This window comes from Hakea prostrata, unplaced genomic scaffold (assembly GCF_041222555.1).
Source record: "Hakea prostrata isolate BN-2017 unplaced genomic scaffold, UWA_Hpros_2 contig_215, whole genome shotgun sequence".
In the NCBI taxonomy this organism is placed as follows: Eukaryota; Viridiplantae; Streptophyta; class Magnoliopsida; order Proteales; family Proteaceae; genus Hakea; species Hakea prostrata.
The window spans coordinates 44644-66192 of record NW_028291334.1 but is presented as its reverse complement, the minus strand read 5'-3'; the positions used below and the strand labels follow the sequence as shown (position 1 = coordinate 66192).

At 37.0% G+C, this 21549-nt stretch overlaps 1 protein-coding gene across 1 annotated transcript; it reads right to left on the bottom strand.

Annotated features, from left to right (window-relative positions):
• Nucleotides 1-15096: 15096 nt before the first annotated feature.
• LOC148998640 (uncharacterized) lies at nucleotides 15097-16202 on the bottom strand. Its single transcript, XM_089141812.1, has 3 exons — nucleotides 16148-16202; nucleotides 15747-15968; nucleotides 15097-15686 (listed from the first exon to the last, which is right to left on the bottom strand). The coding sequence occupies exons 1-3, from the start codon at nucleotides 16200-16202 to the stop codon at nucleotides 15097-15099; spliced, it is 867 nt and encodes a 288-aa protein (XP_088997938.1).
• Between the last annotated feature and the right edge of the window lie 5347 nt (nucleotides 16203-21549).

Here is a 21549-nt window from a genome sequence, read left to right as displayed (position 1 = left end):
TGTAGAATAAAGAAGCAAAGGTAAAAGAGAAAAAAAGCTAAGAGCTTAGGGGGCTCACTAGGGGCAAGACCCCACCCATTGGAGTACATCCTCGTATTCCATGGCGTGTCCATGGATCTCCCGACGCATGCATGGACTTTATTGTTCGAATGACACTGTCCTCATAGGGAGAGAGAAGAAGGGGTCGACTTAACCCGTGTATAAGAACACCGATTGTTCCGGTAACAGTGAGTTCAGGTCCAGGGGAGGTGCCCGATGCGAGCTTAATAGAAAAAAAACTGGTGACACCACCCCTTGTGATTAGATGGGCAACTACCATCGGCTATGATACTCCCCAACCAGCCCAACTCATTGCGATGGCATTTGGAAAAGAAAACCCATCTGGGTGGGTTGGATTTACTCAAATAATAAAAATGTTAAAAGAGGGGTAAAGAGGGAGAAATTCCAAACCCAAAACACAAACAAAGGAAGCCGACAATATGACGCCAACTGCTCGGGAGGAGCATACCAGACACAAGTCCCAATGATTCAGTCATGGTAGAAAATAAGGAAGAAAATAAGTGAAACCTAACACCACTTTTCAAGCCATCAATATACACAAAAACTCTTGGGGAGGATTCCAAATAACCCTCTCGATAGAGTTAAGGACCTGAAGGAGATATGTAAACATGATGGAAAAATGGTCTGAGATATCATCATGATGAACATGAGAAACAAAATAGCTGGGACCTTGAAAAGGTTTCTTTGATGGTCACGAGCTACCAGCAGCAGGTTCGGAAAAGCCTTATGCTTTCGAGAGGCAAGGGGTGAAGTAGCAGCCTCACCCTCCATTTGGGTTCCCGATGGCCCCCTACTAGAAAATTTGGCTGAAGGACCAAACCATTGGTCGACAATCCTAATATTCCTATCACCAGATAATTCTACAAAGGTCAAAGGGCTCGGTTGATTAGCCGAATTGTCCCCTTCAACCATTCTATCAATAGAATCGTCCTCGGATGTTCTTCCACTACCCATAATGAAGGAAACTTAGGAGATAAACTAGAAAGAAGAAAGGGGGAACCCTGAGCTACTGGAGATCAAGAAACCAAAGAAGAGGGGTGAGAAGTGTAGAAAGAGGAGAGAACAGAGTTGACAAGATTAGAGATATGCATTGGGAACAAGGTTGCTTGAAGCTTTCTGGAATCTTTAGGAACAGATGAATTCGTGAAAAAGCAAAGTGAAGAGGTGGAATGAAGGCTAAGGAAGGCTTAAATAGGCCAAGGGATGGATTTGAACGTATGAGATTAATTTAGATTGACGGTAGAGAATAGGCGATGATTCGAGACTTGGAAACCAACGAACGAGATTAATCCATGGTTAATGGTCGAAAGATGAAGACGGCTCGAGTAAAAGGGCGTTATGATGGCGCCTATTCCCAACAAGCACACGGAGTTAAAGGAGCGATATGTGATAAGCAAATACGGCTCGAGAAGACGTACCATTTCTTACAATAAATGCAATGTTCCGATAACGTTTGGAAGACGTAGGGTCGTTTAACTTCCACCTACTACACCTATGGTTCGTGGTTGAGAAGGACATACCAAGTGATCATGGTCTTGGTGGTGTGTAAAATGAAACATGTATTGATCCCCAAACATATGTTTTATCTCTACTAGCTACCCTATGTGTCATTCATTTAACAAACCCTCGAACAATGCTTGCTTTCGGCATGGTTTACTATCCAAAATCAACCCTGCTAAGGTGTTATCTCTAGTGGTTTTTACAGTGTTTTCCACTTCATCACCGACATCACAGGCTTCGATGTCCAATAAAACCAATTCAGAATACGCTGGATGATGCCTTCCTCTCCCTACTGCGTGTGTACCTAGGGGAGGGCGTCCTTTACTTCGACCGCTATATGAGTCCATTGATTTTGAGTTTAATGCAACTGCAGGGAACAACGAAAGGCAGGAACACTCACAACAGAGAAATAGACACATTTCCAAAATGGAGTGCTTGAATATTTGTGCCCCTAGCTAGTAACCAAATTTCATAACTTATCACTTGTTAAGTTTTGGAGTAGTTGAGGGCTTCAACTTAGATAATAGTTTTAATATGAAATTATGATTTGTTTCATTGATTTTGTAGTTAGAGTCAAGAATCAAGGTTAAGATTGGGTTGAGTAATTAACTTGCCTCAATCTAACCTGGTTTAACAGGATTGGGATTTAGGATATTCAAGATTAAAGTGAAGAATAGGGTTTTAAAAACTTCAACCCAATCCGACCCAACCTAACCACTATAATGCAACGTAATTTTTAGTTGTTTACGTCAATTGAGTGCTCGACGGCTTCAATTTTTATCCTTGAAAGTAAATTTAGTATATAAACTAAGTTCAAGATGGTCATACAAGAAGAAATTCATGAACAAATCATATGAATTTTGAGTCTAGATCTTGTAGCTATACAATTTGAGTTAGTTGCTATTTCCTTTTTAGGCACGATTGCCTATCTCAAATTTAGCGGGAACACTTTCATTCCAAAACTGTTGAGTCCCTTCGTGCTCAGGGCACTTCTGGGTTGACCTCTCGTTTTGATACTGACGGGGATAAACAGAACCGACCATGGTTCAACCCGGTTGGTTTGCGATCATTATTTTTAGTTATCAAACAAAATTTTCTACATGAAACTATAATTGACAAGTGCAAGAGTGCAACACAAATACAAATGACAACAATATTAAAAACATGATACATTAGCTTGAAGTGTAACTCTACTTTGTCAAATTAACTCTGTCCTTTGTTCTTTTTTACCTTATCAGCTCCAACTTTAGTATCAAGTGAAACAAGACTCCAATGCACCAGTGCTCCAGAAGACTACCCACAATATCTAATGTCTAGAGTGAGTGGCCTCTCCCTTTCCTCAAGAACCTCCTATGTTCAGGTATTAGTCTCCTTCTCTTGGGTTGCCTTGTCCTGGACTCCATTTTTGGCCACATCTTGGAATCCTTTGCTAACCTCATCCACTTCGTCTTCTTCCATACCTTTCTCCTTGCCAACAACCTCCAACTTAGAGTTAGCCTTTGGAGGGAACCAGCTCGGTCTCTCCATTCCCAACTCATCATAGATGGCCGGGTCGCAACAAGTGATGTACTTTGAAGTGTCAAGATCTGGGTAGTCCCGGAGAAGGTTCATCCACACATCCTTTAGACCTAGCTTGAAGGCTTTGACGTCATAGCTAGTTACAAGTTTCCCGAACTCAAGACTCTCTAGATACTCGGCTACTGCTTGGGCCTTGGCCTTCTCAATAGTGTTCTCCCAAGCCAAGTGTAGTAGATTTAGTTCCCTTTTGAGGTTGGCATGCTCCTTGGCGTATTCAGAGGCCTCCTCTTGAGCTATGGCAAACTCCTCCCAGGCCCTAGCAGCTTCATCCCGAGCATGGGCAATTTCCACTTTGGCCTTTTGGGCCTCTAAATGTGCTTCATTCCTTTCCTTCAGGATCAAATTCTCCTTATGGACTCGCACATCCTTCTCCTTCTTGAGGTCATCCACCTCGCCCATGAGCTTCTTCATAGAGTCATGAAGACCTTCAATCTCAAGATGCTGCTCATTGATTCTATTCAGGCAAGTAGAGGCCTCTGCTGAAGAACAAGATGCACGGTTGATTGCCTCCACAAAGAAAGGGAGCAACTCGGCCGAGGCACTACACAGGAAACAAAAACAAGTTAGTACGGTCGAGAATCAGAAATACAAGAAGGCTATATATACAAAGTTCAGGGGCATACCGAAAGTAGAATCAGTAAACTTCTTGTCATCAAGCTCGGCCATAGCCTTACGATCAACAGGGAGCTGGGCAAGTGTGGCCCAGACTTGAGACACAAAAGGATCATTGATGACTGATGATTTCTCAGTCAAGTTCCACTAGGGAGCAAAAATTGGCATGGTTAAAGACTCTGGAGTATACACTTCTTCCTGAGCCATGAGAGATGTGCCCTCCCTGGGGTCTGCCCTCAATTTCTTGCTGCTTGGGTCCAACAAGTAAGCCTTCTCAACCTCCTCAACCTCCTCCTGGTATTTTTTTAATCTAAGAGAAACATTAAATCAAAGAGTTGAGCTTACAAGAGCCTAGCAAGTTAGACCTTTAACACCCGAGAACCCCCCCCAAAAAAAAAATAATAATAAATAACAAGCATGGTAAATCTTTATGATATGAAAATAATGATGCAGTGTGATAAAATAAAGCATATCACTCAATGGTGTTATTAAAGAGAGAGTTCTCCAGTAATTTAAATTCTATTAGGTCAAGGTCTTTAATCAGTACCAAGCAAAAGAGTGAGGCATAAACACACTCTTGTATAGGTAGATATATCTAGAATGTGGGACCCAAGAATAGAGGAGCTAGCTCATGAAATTTGAGTGAGGCTTTGGAATGAATCACCAGTCTTAGTCTTTCCAAGGCTTCAAAGAAACTCACCTTTTGGACTTCTAGTAAGGTGTAGGGTGTATCCTCATCCAGTATCCAAACCCCTACTGGAAAGGGTCATAATCAAATTGGTTCACATTCCTTTTCTTCCTCTTCAAAGTTCGGTTATGAATTCTTTAACCATCTCCAAAAAACAAACAAACAAACAAAAGAAGAAAAGAAAAGAATAAAATTACTGGTTATCTCCTCACTCACCATTTCCTATATAATTTTATAACCTTGGCAATTCTTTGATTTTCTATTGCATGCACATGTTCCTCAAAATATAAATGTACTCCAGAAATTGATACCACAAGAATTCTTGAAAACAACGATTTCATATCAACAACATGTTTAACCTATATCATCACATCAAAGAACTACAATATAACTATATCAAAACAAAATCATCAAACCTTAACTTCAAAAAGATAGGTTCAAATCTACTCGCCAAGAATGCTAATCCAAATACCCAAATTTCTTTTCACACTTGGCGGGATATAAACATTTTGAACAAATAATTTTCAACATATGAACCAATCACAAAACTTCCTCCGGCAGTGCTTGTAATGATAATCTACCTAAACATCTTCACTGGTTAATGCCAAGAATCACATAAGTCTAAATCTTAATGTTGTTAACAACAGAGAAAGAGATCCATACATCACTCTATTCCCAAATTCCAAAATCTGTCATAAGGCTACCATTCCAAGCAGCAACATTCATTAACAGTGAAGGATGAGCAAATAAATACTGAGGAGAAACAAATTAACAGAATTCAGCACAGGCTAAAGAGTATTTGAAAAGCAAGGAAAACCAAGACAATTTCCAAAAGCGCTTTAGCAGTCTAATTAAAGGAATGATCTCCAATACTTCGAACTGACAAATAAATAATAATACAATTTTACATCACCCAAATGCATTGGTATTGTGATAAATGAAAACATCTTAAGCTCAAACTATTTTTCATGTCTTTAGCTACTCTTCTGTAAATAGTTCCAAATTTTGGTTGATCCCATCAGGACTTTAGATTGTTGAAATAAAGGAAAGATATAATTAATTTTTTTGGTTTTTGGTTTTTGTTTTTTTACATGAAACTATAATTGATAAGTGCGAGAGTGTAAACATAAAACTAACCAAAAAAAAAAAAAAAATTGTAATTAAACATGATATCGCAGATTGAAGTGTAGATCTGTTATATCAAATTATCTCTGTTTCTTCCTTTTTCTTTTCCTTGTCAGTTCCATTTTTAGTATAAGTGAAGCAAGACTCCCAATGCATGTTGTGTACCAATTTTGAGGCATAAAACAAAAAGAAAGAGATAAACCAAAACGAATCTGTTGAAGGAAAGAATTTCTTAGTTTTGAAGAATTTTAGGTGAAGATATCATCACTTAACAGAAAAAACTGAAATGTTAGGGGTACATTTGTAGTCTAATAAATTATGGGTAATAGCAGTAATCGTTTCCAAACATATTCTTATAAGTACAGCTTCTTGATGATAACATGTAGTCTAAAAAGGAAAACATGACAAATTTCCTAAAGGCACTTTCGCAATCTCACTGCTTAACTCTTTTCTAAATAACTTAAATCCTAATTACTCTTATCCAACTAACTTAAATGTGAGTCACATAGATAGATCTCAAGTCATTATAATTGACAGTTAAATTAAAAACAAGTCCATTCACATCAACCAAATGCATTATCCGTTAAGCTTAAAACTGAAGCTCGTTTCTTCAACCAACTTTTCCTCTATTTCGACCCCCGACACCTGAATTTTGATTGGTTTCATTACGACTTTAGACGGTTGCAAGAATGGAATAATTATTGACGAAAATTTCTGAGATGAAACTATAATTCATAAGAAGAAGAGTGTAAAAACACAATTCAATGATGTGAAAACAATTCTAGACATGATATATTAACTTGAAGTGTAAAGTCTGCTCTGCCGGATTACCTGCATTCCTCCCATAGTTTTTTGTCATCAGCTTCATGTTTCGTATCAAGTGATATGAGATTCTCAATGCATAATTCCATATCCTCATGATCCCTAAGATCACTTGCCCTTCCTTTATGGGGATCATAAAGCACCAGCTCTCCGAAATCCCGATCAGATTCACCAGTCATGAGTAGAACTTCACCCTTCTTTGAATAGCATTTAGGTATGACTATAACATGCCCTGACACCGATGGTTCTTCAATGGAGAACTGCTTCTCCCAGGAGTCCCTCACCCCATAATCTTTCATCACCCAAAAGTCAATGCGGACCTTGGAGTAGTTACAGAGCATACAGAGTTGATATGTTTCTCCTAGAACCGCGATGGTCATGTAAAATTCATCTTTTCCAAGATCAGGCAGAGGCACCTCCCTAAGCTTGTCATCTTTAATGTCAATAGCAAGAATCACATTATCCGGTGAGACCCAATGAAAAGCAGAATTTGTAAAAACCCCAATCCAGTATTGGATGTGAAATAAGGGAATGTCCTCGATTCTTCTCCATGAGTGGCTAGTAAGAGAATACACCATCACGAGGGAGAGGTACTCATCATCTTGGTTCATAAAAACCCTTATCACCTTGTAATCGTTGGTGGTAGGGTCGTAACCAACTCCGATACCAGCCTGACGGGCAGTTTCTACATACGCAAGGGGCAACTCCCTGTGTGTTCTTGTAGATGGATTAAAAAGGAATGCGGGGTCTTCAATGCCGCCGTCGCGGTGAAACATATATACTAAGCCATTACAAGAAGTCATGTCAAAGGTGTCCTGGAATTTGATCGGATAATCAAATTCTACTCCTACCGCCTCTTCTCCTCTTTGTTCAAAATCATCTAGGTCAACTGAAGTGACTTTCAAGCCATCGTAATAGCTATTGTTACAATGGTCATATTCATAATTTAGACCTACAGAGACGATGCTTAGGTTGTTACTTGTTGCAATGGATCGGGTGAGATGCATCTTAACAAAATCCGGATGGTCTATCAGAGCACACCAAGATTTGCATACGCACCTAAACCTCAGAAGAGATTTTACCGGAAGCCATGAAAGCAGCTCCAAGATGGTATCCTCTGTGAGGTTGCTCGCTACCGTTGCATCTTCTCCTCTTTTCTTCTTATCGAGCTCCGCCGTCATTGCTGGTCTTCTTTTCTTCCTTAGAGTTCAGAGAGTAAGAAATGAAATGAAACGAATCAAAATACAACCAACAATAACCTACTAACAACTGGCTGTTAGACTAGTCTCCCGCTTCTCCATGACTCTCTCACACTCCGTCAATCAATGCTCCAGTGCCTTTTGTTTGATAATTACAGCATTTTTTATTTTTCGGCTGACCAATTACATCAGCTTTTTTTTTTCTTTCTTTTCTTTTTAATTTTTTTTTGGGTAGAAAAGGGGGGTGGTAGGAAAGGGGGATGAATCGTGGTGATCCATCCCCTCGAGGCCCTTCTTGTTTCGACCTATGCACGTGTTAGTCCAATAAAATACTAGCGCAAGCACCGGCCCCAGCCTCACTAGAGGTCTAAAATAGTTTACAAAAACCGGTATCAATCTCATGTAGTACACTTTCGGGTTCGACCCATGCAAACATTAGTTATTAGTTCTATGAACTACTGGTGCAAGCACTGGCCCTATCAACATAGCCCCATTGAAAGCATAATATAGTCTACAGAAGTCAATAATGATCTCATGTAGTAGACTTTCGAGTTTGATCTATGCAAGTATTAATCCTATAAACTACAAGTGCAAGCACCAACCTCACCTCTATAGCCCTATTGGAGGTGTAGTATAGAATTTGGTACATCAACCTACAAATCCCACAAATGATCTTGTCACCTAGAAATGCCCCCTAATCTTTACAATGCACACGATTCCTGGTCCAAATTCTTGACGATAAAAAGCAAGCAACAATAACAAAATTCCAAGACTAAACAATTCTAGCACAGACAAGACCACTTGCTCTTCAAACAAAACGAAACAACTGGATAAAATGGGTTGATTTAACAAGAGATCCGATCTGTATGCGCTATATTTAATGTATAAAATGATTAGGAAAAAGAAAAACAGAAAAAAAAAAAAAACTACCACTAGTATGACAGAAACGCATCCATAACAAGACATCATTGTTAGACTATTAACAAGAACATGCATGCATAGCCATCTAACAAGAACACTCGCTCTTCAAGCAAAACAAAATAACCGGATAAAATGGGTTGATTTAACAATAGACCCAATCTGTGTGTGCTATATTTAATGTATAGAATGATTAGAAGAAGAAGAAAAAGAAAAAAACTACAATAGCCATCTGCATTTTTTATTTTTTGGTGACCGCTCTTAATTGACATGATCCAGTACTGACTTATCGATCCATTTAAATAGGATTAATCAAAAGAAGTAAAACTCACAAGTCACAAGACGTGAAGGCCATTAAATTAACAAATGCACGTCTTTAGATGGTGGGTGAAGGCCAGCTGTAGTTGAAACAATACTTTCTTCGAAGTCAAAAGAATTACAAATCCTAATTAAAGGGATTACTTGAACTTCTATTCGATTCCCACAGTCAAAGTGGGGAAGAAAAGAAAAAAAAAATGTTTGCTTTTGTAAGGTCATTAAAAGAATTAGAATGGACAATGTAAATAAATAAATCAGTGTAAAACCAAAAACATAAAAAAATTTCATGTCTCTCGTCTCTCTTTCTTAATATATATTTATTTATTTTATTCCCATTATTATAAAAATAATATATGTGTTCTCCAAAAAAATAAATCAATAAATTCTAGACCAAAATAACTGTTCGAAAGTTTCATTTCATGTAGATTAAGGGTGGTTAATTCTGTGCAGAAGTTACTGGATAGGTTTTCATCTTCAAATATTTTGAAGCATGGTCTCCACCCAAAAAATAAATAAATTCATGCCAACCCACACCCCGGTCCACCACCTTCAAAAGAAAAAAGAAAAAAAATAAAAAATCCACTGATATCAATTAGTTAAATTGAAGAAGGATCATATATCATGAGATAATGAGAATTCTTGAAAATATCATACATATGTATTTTATTTGAATGATCATATCTTTAAAATTACTTTGATAAGTTCGGTTTTAAATTCGGAGATTTCTTTAATCTTTCAACCCGCTCAAACCTGATTTTGACGATATATTTTAGATCATACCGTAGGTAACTGTTGGGTACGTCGGCCTCTGACTGAGATCAAGTTGATCAGAGCCTATGTCCAGTGGCCAAATTTTCTTTGGTTTTGGAATGTACAAATCTAGTTTCCCTTCAGTACACCAAGCAAGATGTATTTAGGTACGTGCTTGAGTAGCATGATGTACCCCATGAAGCGATCCCTTGACAACAGCTTGAACAATATCCGTCACACATATGACTCCTAACCACGCACAGATCCATTTATTTTTTATATCTAGAAGTCCACAGCAACATCCTATCTCCTATTTTTGGAGATTTGAAAACCCTGCACACAGGGGCGGACCCAGGATTCAATATTGAAGGTGGCCAAAGAATGAAAGTCAAATACCTTTCCCGTTGAGGAAGAACTAATGCTTTTTTGCCGCACATATTGTGTAGGTCCTTATAAGATCTATTGAGGATCCACCTCTAAATTATTTTATTATATTAGGGAATAACCAACATTAAAACAGAATACAAATAAATAAATAAATAAATAAATAAATATATATATATATATATATATATATATATATATATATATATATATATATATATATATATATATACATGACTCAGGTTAGTTCATCCAAAGTTCCTTACCTTTTTGCACGAATTTTGGAATAAGCCATCTTCCTATCAAGGTTAAGGAGTCAACTGATATCAGAGTTCACGTCGCCCGCCCTGAACAAATAGGAGGCGTGGGCCACAGGTCGCACATAAGCCGCCAGGTCGCACGACAGAATTCAACTCTAAAAAGTTAGATGTAAACCAAAATTTTCTTTGGTAGGAGATGCTAACCAAATTTTTTTTTAAGGTAAGAGATGCAAACCAATGGTAGTTACCTTACTAACTATAGATATTTTATTCCCAAATCACAAAACAAAAATTGTAGAAAAAAATAAAGAAACATAAAATATAAAATCAAATAAAAAGAATAACAAAGAAAATGAGAAAAAGAGAAACTATAAATAAATTGAGAGAGAAAAAGAGTACCTAATTGTGTAGTATATTTTTTTTCCCAAGGGTAGAGAATAAATAGAAAGAAAGAAAGCAAGGAGAGAGAAGATATGAGAGAATAAATAGGCATTGAAGAGTTAGTTTTTAATTAGAAATGAAATTTTGAATACTTAATAAGACTTTTTTGTCAAAAATTTCCTTAACCCACGTTTATAGAAAGAGAAAAGAATAACTAGGAAGAAAAGATGAGAGAGAACAGAGGAGAGAATAAATAGGGATTGATGAGTTAGTTTTTAATTAAGAATGAAATTTTAAATACCTTAAAAGATTTTTTTTTCAAAATTTTCCTTAACCCACGTTTATAGAAATAGAAGAAAATAAATAGGAAGAAAAGATGAGAGAGAAGAAAGGAGATAATAAATAGGGATTGAGGAGTTAGTTTTTAATTAGGAATGACATTTATACCCAAATAGTGACATTTCACATGTGGGAAGAGAAAAAACCGGAAAAATTAAGCAAAATTTATATAAAAACTATAAAAAAAATAAAGAATTAGTACTATTTTCTAAAAATCCAGGGGGAGCATGACCCCCTCGGCCCCTCTACAAGTCCGCCACTGCTTGCACACATTTAGACTGAATTATTCTGAGAACTAAGTCCCAGCAAAGCTTCACATATACAGTTTGTAGTCACTTCAACAATCAAATTTGACAGTCCAAGATTTTGAAACCAATATTGAGGTCTTTCGAGGGCGAGTGCCTCTGCTTCTAGAGCTGTTTTTAAAAAACTCTCCACATCCTAATTGATAAAAACAAGTCAGCAATCTCTCATGATGGTCTCTAACTAGTCCTCCATAACCTGCTAACTAAAGATCATCCTACAAGGTGGTAAGGTTAAGCTAGGTCAAACACACAACCTGATCCAATCCTAGTCATGACTTAAGATCAGAATATTTTGACTTTGACTTGTGCTCCAGATTAGAACGCTATCACTGGTCCATTTTTTAGGCTTATGCTAGTCCAGAGCATTTTTGGCAACAAGGGCCAAACTATCACCCCCTAATGAAATAGGAGTATTGGCTGCAAAATGATTTATACATGAATTCGTGAGTAATATGAACTAGCATACATTCATACTTCTCGAACCATATTAGTATAGATGATAATCGATACAATACTAACACAAAAAAACAACTATATTCTAGAAAAATAGAACACAAAACTACTTTAGGGCATGACATAATTATTTTTCTTTTATCATCCATCATCAACCCCATACCAAGGACGGGAGGCCATGGGCCAGCAGATGTGAAAGAAACACATTCATAACATGACATCGTTTTTAGGCCATAAAAAAGAGGATGCACGCATAGCCATCTCAATATTTTTCTGGAGAAGGGCTCTTAACTTACGTGGTCCTTTGGCACAAAAAAAAATAAAAAAAAATAAAAAAATTAACATGATCCATTGAAATGACCAAAGTGCTGCCTATCAATAAAAAGGCCTATAAAAATAACAAATGCACGTCTTTAGATTGTGGGTGAACTCCAAACTTTCTCAAAAGTCAAAAAATTACAAATCTTGATTAAATAATAGGTTACTTGAGCTCCATCAAGCCCAAAAAAAAATGTTTGCTTATGCTTGGTCTTTAGAGGGATTATTTTGCATAGTATATATAAATAAATAGGATAATGTGAAACATACATTGGTGAAGTTATTTTTCATCCTATTAAAACAAAGAGTTCATGTCACTTGTCTCTCTTTCTGAATATATTTTTATTTCTATTTATGTCCATTGCTGTCGAAACAAAAAATGTGTTCTCAAAAGAATAAATAGCTAAATTCTTAATAAAAAAAATACTATGAGATTTTTCATTTCATGTAGAATAGGGATGGTTAATTCTAGGGCACAAATCAGCTAGATAGCTCCCCCCCCCTCAGCTGCACATGTTTTGAAAAAAAAGAAAAAAGAAAAGAAGAAGAAAGAAATCGTCACCCCCAACCCAAATCCCCCTTCCCCCCCCCCCAACTCCCCCCCCCCCCAAAAAAAAATAATCATATTGTATTTCTTTTTTTTGTAGGAAAAAAAAATCATACCATTATTATTTAGGTAAATTGAGGAAGGATTATATATATATATATATATATATATATATATATATATATATATATATATATCATGAGATAGTGATACTTCTTGAGTTTATGGGAGATATGCTAATTGCCATAAGACAAAAGACTAATAAATATTGGGATAAATACTCTTTGATTTTGTCAGTTGCCAATATTTTGGATCCCCGATACAAAATGAGTATTGTTTATGCTGCATTTGAATCAATCCATCATGGAAACTCTTTCTTAGTAGATGATAAAATTCAATGTGTTAAGGAAGCTTTAGAAAAACTTATGGGGAATATGCAAGCATGCGAAAAGATCAAGAGCCTTCTTCTTCTTCTTCTTTTATGACCTACGAGGCCTCTTTTGATTTTCTTAAGGTATATTATTATATGTCTTTGATAATTTGTGTTATCATGTGATTGATATTTATTAGTTTTTATGTTTTATAATACCTTCTATGTCTATTTTATAGAATTATCTTAGAAAAAATTATGTGGAAAGAGTTGAGACAAATAAAACTAAAGTTGATCTGTAGCTTGAAGAGCCATCCAAGCAATGGGCTACGGATTTTGATATTCTTGCATATTGGAAGGTAGTTGAAGGATAGTACCCTAATTTGACATGGGTAGCCCATAATGTATTAGCAATTCCAATGTTAACGGTGACATCTGAGTCGGCATTTAGTGCTGGGGGTAGGGTGATTGATAAATATTGAATTAAGTTACTCCCTAACAGTGTTGAAGCCCTAGTATGCCTTCGAGATTGGATGTATGATGTGAACTTTGGAGGTAATATTTTTTTCCTGTTATTACTATGCACATTTCCTAAAATATTATTTTTAACTCTAATTAGTTATTTTAACTATTGGTTTTTTCATTTTGTGTAGCTGAAGATCAAAGTACTAAAGAATTATCTTAAGCGTTGCAAGATGTTTTTACAGTGTATCTAGTTTCTACTGAAGCATCCACAACTCCTAGCAACATAGGGTAAGTCTATAAGATTGTTGTTGTATATGCTATTGTTTTCATCTAAAAGTAATTGAAACTCAAGTTAATATCAATCCAAAGATGATATTTTAATTCCAAATTGTAGGGACCGATGTAGCGTTGAAGGGAGGATGCGTTGCAACAAAACTTAGAGTTTGTAATCTCATCTAGTTCTTTGCCATGCCTATGTTTTCCATTTTGGGGTAAAATTGGGATATCCTCTCTTTAATGAAGCACATTTTGAGGTAAACATTTTTTAAATGTAAAAGATTATCTTGTATCGGATTGATCCCTAGCATTTTCCTTTTCAAACAGTTATTAGTGTTCTTGGAAGTCATCGTACTTCGTAGTTATGGTTTTATTAATTTCTAGTTTAATAGTGTTTCCGAACTGCTGGTGATCCCTACCATCTTCTGAAGTTGATATCACTTCTCTTTCAAGTAAATTAGATAATTTCTTGCTGTCACTTTAGGATCATAGGCTTAATATATTTGCATCCACCATACTGTTTTTATTTTTGTTTTGGTAATAAGCCAAATCATCCAAGAACAAAAAGCCTCTTGGGAACATAGATCCAAGAGCCAAGGGATGGCAATGGATGATTATGTAACATAGTAGAGAGGGAGGTGGGTTTACTTGAGATGACCTAACATACCCCAGTTTTAGTTTCAGAGGTGAATGGTTTGAAAGAGGCTCTGTTGCTTGGGCCTACTCTTACTTCCATGTCTCAGTTTCACAATATGGAGAATGGGTCGAATGTTATTTCAAGATTGTTTCTGATGGCAAGTTTGTTTCAGCTAATGGGTCTTCACATTTACAATCTACTGGGTCTCACATTGTCACTACTGAGCTGCATATTAATGGCCACAGACTGCTGTTTTCAAGCTAATAGATCATTTGGTGATAGATCATATTCTGATGGGTTACATGTTGATGTTCCAGCTGATGGGTTGAGGCAAATTTCTACTGTCCGGGTTCCTACTATTCCTTCTGATGATGGGCTGCAACTAGTCAATGATGCACATAATCATAATGATTTGTTAGTTCATGGTGATGGGCCTTCTTTTTTGTTTTTTTTTGGTAAACTGAGTTTTCATTCAGAAGAAGACCACAAGGCAACAGAAGCGGAAAACTCCTAGAGCCAAGGAGAGGAAATCGGTCAAGAGGTCTTTCCCTGAATAGACCTGGCCTGCCGGGCTAGAGAATCTGCCGACACATTGGCTTCTCTAGGAATAAAGCGAAAACAACACCTCAAAGGAGGGGAAACAAAAGATAAAATATCATCAACCACCACACTGACCCAAGGGGAGGGCAGGAGAGAGTTGACTCCGTTAAGAAGATCCACCACCGGCTTACAATCAGATTCCAATATTATATCAACCATACCCAACCGGATACCCTCTATAATACCATCCCTTATTGCCAGTGCCTCCCCAACCTGAATATCATCGAAGGAGCACGCCTACGATACAACACAAATGATATTACCAGAGCAATCACGAACCACAAAACTATCCCATTGTCACCTGATGGGCCTTTAGAAGCATCAATGTTTATCATGATCCACGGGCTTTCAGGGCATTGCCGAGAGACATTTCTTTGGACCACCTCCTCCTCGCCTCCTTGTGCCTCCCCATTGATCCTCCCCGCACCTAGAAACTCCCCATACACCTTTTGTGCTAATTGAATGACTTCACTAGGGGTCCATGAACTGTTACGTGCCCTCCAAAGGTACCATAGTATGAAGCTAATTTCACCAAGTGTCTCCCTTCTTTCTTTCTTTGATAAAAGGCCCAACTGCTCATTATTCAGTAGCCACTCTGCAAAAGGGGTAGAAACATCACCTGGAGGTCTAACACCTAAGTTACACCCAAACCAAACTGATCTAGCAAACGCGCAATGCAACAGAATGTGATCAACTGATTCATATTCTTCATTGCATTGATGGCATTTTGGGTCAAGGTTCAGGTTCCTTCTCATACATGCTTCCCCCGAGGCAAGACCATCTGCACAAGTTGGCAAGGATTTTAGAGCCCATATTTATTTTCATATCTTTTTTGGGGTACATGCCCATCTATCCCTTCTAGATGAGGATGGTTGATTCAGCTGTTCCTTCTCCTTTTCACTGGCCAGCATTGCATAGGTAGATTTAACTGAAAATATTCCTTTTCTATCAAGCCCCCATACCATCCTATCATCTTGTGCATTGAGTGGTAATGGGATTTTTAGAATCTCCTTTACCACCTCATTTGGGAACAATTCATTAAGCAATACATAGTTCCACTGACCTGGTTGAAATTGCCACATCCAAATCTCATCATGTTTTTGCATTTTTTGGGAATGATTATGTAACATAATTTATGTTGGTTTTGCAAAGACTTCTGATGACTTGGTGAGTCAACCATTTTGTAGCTTCCTAATGATTATGTAACATATTTCTCAGTTTCAGTTTTGTTCTCCACTTCACCTTGCTCCATCGACAGGGCCCTTGCAAAACCAATCAATATTGCAGTGAATCCCATTAACGTATAGAATATTGATTCAGTTCTTTTGGTGGATAATTAACACATATTCTCAGTTGTGCAATTGTCACAGGGGATTTGTTAAGTAAAACCGTAATGCTTATTTTGAGGTGGAAGGTAGTGAACAAAATTATGCCAGATGGGTTTTATACCGATTTTCATATTGTAACAAAACCGAACCATATATCAAACAGTGTTGTTTTTTCATACCGATTTTATACCTTTTTTATACCGTACCATTTTTTAAAATACCATTTTAATATGGTACAATACGGTTTCGGTATGAGGTTTTCAAATTCAATACCATACCGTACCATACCGAATTACCGATACCATACCAAATCGACTCCCTCAGCCTCTCGTTAAGAAACAGTACTCTAGCACTGTTTATCATGTAGGTTGCACTCCATTAATGTCAAGAAATTTTTGCATTTTCGACACCATCACCACACCATGATATGATGAATGCCTTATCTACACATATAAACCTTACATGCCCATCAGTCATCATTTTCTTCTCCAATCAATTAAAATCAAATTCTTGATTCCCACTATTATCAAGGAATGATTCTTGTGACAAGATGAACAACAATAAAAGCAGAAAGCATCACCATTGCAATCAAGACAATACATATTATTTCATTCACTCTAGGTGGTGGCTTGGTGTATCCAGAAGATGCAGATGAAAGCCGTGGAAAACACCGGATCAAGCCCCGCCGGCACCAGTGTTGACTCCTATTAGGCGTGATAAAGATGATTTTTCATTATTTTCCTAGTTGTCTGTAATTTGAATTATTTTCATATTATTTTCTCCTCCCATTTGAACTCTTTCTATACCATCTCATCCTTTCATTTCATCAGTATCCTAATTTGGCTTGATTGGTTTCTCTATTGAATCCTTTCCATACATTGTATTACCATACAAACATTTTCATATGTTGTATTTTCATGTTTTATATCTTTCTTTTACTGTTCATAGTTACCTAAAAACATGGGATGTATGCTGCCTATATATTTGAGGCTTTTTCATATGAATTCATTTAACCTTTTTCCTATTGAGGTTTCGTCTTAATATGTTATCATCTTAAAACATGATTTTGCATCTTAATTAGCCATGTCTTCTTCTTCCTCATCTTCTACCTCCTCTTAAATGGCTACCGATACTAAGTCTGCTGATTTGGATTTGTCTTCTCAACATGGGTACCCTCCCAAACGTGCTACAAAAACGTGCTACAAAGTCCACCACACTGGCATCTCCTACAGTTAACTCTCTTGCTACAATTGTGGTCTCTTCTATTGTTGCACCATATTTCACTACAGATCAGTACCATAAACTTCTATCTCTGTTGGAATTTGGTAACATTACACCATTGGCAAATGCTGTAGGTAAAGTATCTTCTCTATGGGTTATTGATTCTGATGCCAGACTTCATATGGTTTCAAATTTGTCTTTATTTCATTCGGATAATCCTCTTCCCCACACCCAATCCATTCTCCTTCCAAATGGTGGTTTTGCTCTTGTTACACATATTGCGAATTATTGCCCCATACCCACTTTACCTCTCATGGACGTATTATATGTTCTTTTCTTTGGTTCTAATTCGTTATATGTTATCCAATTTACCCAACAACTTCATTGTTTCCTAACTTTCTATCCGAATCATTGTGTGATATAGGACCGACACATGAAGGAGAGGATTGGGCTGGGTAAGGCGTAAAATGGACTTTATTATTTGGAGTTGGATTATCCCGTTGTTATTGTAGTTTTTCCCACCAAGGACCTTTGGCATTTTTGTTTAGGCCATCCATCTTTAAGAGTTTCTAGTTATGTTGCATGTTTGGATCCAAAATATTTCTTTTCATAAAAATTGCGTTGCTATATTTGTCCTTTAGCTAAGCAAACTCGACTTCCTTTTCCATTTAGTACAATTTCTATCACCTTTTATTTTGAATTGATACATTGACATATGGGAACCTTCATTCCCTCAATTTTTTGTGCAAATATTTTTTTAACTATTGTAGAAGATTTTTCACGATGTGTTTTTGTTAAATCATAAATCTGATGCTTGGTCCCAATTAAGGGGATTTTTTGTTGTGATCAAAACCCTATTTAGATACCAAATTAAACAACTTTGAATTGATAATGCTCATGAATTTTTTAATTACCATTCAAATGACTTTTTTACAGCCCATGATATTATTCATCAGCATAGTTGCATTGATACACCCCAACAAAATGGGGTTGTTGAACACAGATACCGCTTAATATGGCTCGTACTCTATCCTTTCAAGCAAGTCTACCTCATAAGTTATGGGGTCCTTGTGTTTTGACAGTTGCTTACCCAATTAATCATTTACCCGCACCGCTGCAACTTGGTAAGTCACCACTTCCAGTTTTATTTGGCTCTTCATATTCTCATCATCGAACTTTTGGATGCTTTTGTTATGATCATAATCATTCATCATTCGTCATAAATTTGATCCCCGAGCATCTCCAGATGTTTTTATTGGTTATCCATACACACAAAAAGGATATATGATTTATGATTTACAAACACATAAGGTTTACATTAGTCATGGTGTCGTATTTGTTGAAACTTCTTTTCATTTTTCAAAATTGCCATCCCCATTATTGTCTGTTTTACCCATTGCAGCTTCAGATATTGATAGTTCATCCATCTTGTCTAATCTACCTTATCAACCACAACCTCTCCCAATCGGTTGAAAAACCTCCTTCACCCAACCTCCCATCCACTACCATCTCTTGCCCATCTCGGGTTCATTGACTACCACCGCATCTTAAAGACTATCATTATTACGCCATGGACGCCCAAGCTCCTCCTTTATGCACATGTACTCTCACCCCTACTAATTATTTTTTATCCAATCATAGATTATCCTCACCTCATTTCAGGTATCTTAAGGCCCTAAATGCTATAATTGAACCTACAAGCTTTGTTAAGGCTATTTTTTCACTTGATTGGAAGGAAGCAATGGATGGTGAAATTGCAACTCTTAAACTTAACAAGACTTGGTCTCTTGTACCTTTTCCTCCAATCAAGAAATTCATAGGTTGTAAATGGGTTTATAAAATCAAACGGCATTTAGATGGGTCAATTATGCATTATAAAGCACGTATGGTGGCAAATGGTTATACTCAAATTAAGAGGGTTGATTTGCATGAGACATTTACCCCAATTGCTAAGTTGGTTATTGTTAGAACACTTCTTGTCATTGTTGCTATCAAAGGACGGTCCTTGCATAAATTGGATGTCAACAATGCCTTTCTCCATGGCAATCATGATGAAGAGCTATATATGACTCTTCTGCTTGGTTATGATCAAAAGCAGGAGAAATTGGTTTGTCGTTTGCAGAAATCACCATATGGGCTTTAGCAAGCATCCCATAATTGGTTTTCCAAGCTTTCTAGTTCCCTTATTGTTCGTAGATATACACAATCTAAGGAAACTTACTCTCTATTTTTTCTACCTACAGAGTCTTCATCCACCTTTGTGTTTCTTTATGTTGATGACATTTTAATTTTTTGGGTCTGACACAACTATGTTTTCCAACTTAAAATCACTTCTTTAGCAACATTTCTAGACTAACGATCTTGGTTTGCTTAAATATTTCATTGGTCTAAGGTGGCATGTTCCAAGAAATGTTTTTTCATCACAAACGAAAATACACATTGGACATCTTAACTGATGTTGGTTTTACATGTGTTAATTGAACTCAATTTCCAATGGAACAACACCTCAAGTTTACTACTTTTGATGGTGAGCCCTTACCTGATCCAACACCATATCGTTGGTTATTGGGCCGACTTATTTATTTCACAATTACTCACCCAGATATTGTTCACACTGTGAATGTTGTTAGTTAATTTGTAAATGAGCCTCGTAAACCTCATATGGATGTTGCTAATCATTTACTATGTTACCTCTATGGCACTCTAGGACAAGGGATTCTTCTATCCATTGACAGTGAGTTATCTTTTCGTGCTTATTCTGACTCAGATTGGGCAAGTTGTACTATGACTCGACAATCTACTACTGGATATTGTGTATTTCTTGGTTCTAACCCTTTATCTTGAAAATCTAAAAAACAAGCCACTATGTCCAGCTCATCAGCTGAGGCTGAATATCGTGTTATGGCCATCACCACTTGTGAACTCATGTGGTTAGTTACATTGCTCAAAAACTTGGTGTCAAGGTCCTTCGATTAATACCTTTATTTTGTGACAATCAAGTTGCTTTACATATAGCTGTCAACCCAATCTTTTATGAGCGCACCAAGCACATCAAGATTGGTTGTCATGTGGTTCGTGATCAAGTTCAACATGGTCTCATTAAACCCACCTCCACCACTGGTGCTGCCCAAGTTGCTCACATTTTCACCAAAGCCCTGGGGAAATATTTGTTTCTTAGTCAAAGAGGCAAGTTGGAAGTTCTTAACATTCACTCTCCAACTTGAGGGGACTATTAGGCATGATAAGGATGATTTTTCATCCTTTTCCTGGTTGTCTCTAATTAGAATTATTTCTATATTATGTCCTCCTCCCATTTGAATTCTTTCCATTCATCCTTCCTCCCATTCAAATTCTTTCCATTCCATCTCATCCTTCCATTTCATCAGTATCCTAATTTGGCTTGACTAGTTTCTCTATTGAAACCTTTCAATACATTTTATTAAGTCTTCATTTTATTGTTCATAGTTACCTATAAGCATGAGATGTATGCTGCCTATATATTTGAGGTTCTCTCATATGAAATCATTCAACCATTTTTGCTATTGAGGGTTAGTCTTAATAACTCCTGTGACTTAAACTAGACCAGAACCCATGAATTTGACGAAATTACCAACTGAAATTTCTTCATTTGTTACATTTCCCATCCACTACAACCAAATCTTACATATATTACCTTTACAATAGCAGCAAGTCGTTCAACTGAGGAATGCAGAGCATAGTGTGATTTCACAATAGGGGTCACTTCAAAGCCAGATATGAGAAGGGCAGAAGCAAAAATAGAGAGAAACTGACAAGGTAGAAGAAGATGCATAAACAACCACCTTTGACACATGGCAGCTCAACAACAGAGTCACCAGCAAAGACAAGAAGTCCCCAAACCCAATATGAACCTGCACCGTCCATCTCCTCAGTGTCAAGACAAAATCCCACTTTTTGGAGATTAATTACCCATACACAGCTTCAAAATCTATCCTTGAATCAGATCTACAAGAACCCCTACTCCTCGATAGAAACGACATTTCTTCCACCAATGACAATTTGTTGATGGAAGGTGAACAAGATGGTGAAGACAATTAGGGTATGAAGTTTGGAGGA

Excerpts from the sequence above, each read along its gene's own strand:
- LOC148998640 (XM_089141812.1), bottom strand. The coding sequence starts at position 16,202 with ATGGGATTCACTGCAATATTGATTGGTTTTGCAAGGGCCCTGTCGATG. Across the intron at positions 15,969-16,147 it reads GGCCCTGTCGATGGAGCAAG|GTCAGTGGAACTATGTATTG; the intron begins GTGAAGTGGAGA and ends AATTTCAACCAG. Across the intron at positions 15,687-15,746 it reads TAGAAGGGATAGATGGGCAT|ATGGTCTTGCCTCGGGGGAA; the intron begins GTACCCCAAAAA and ends CAACTTGTGCAG.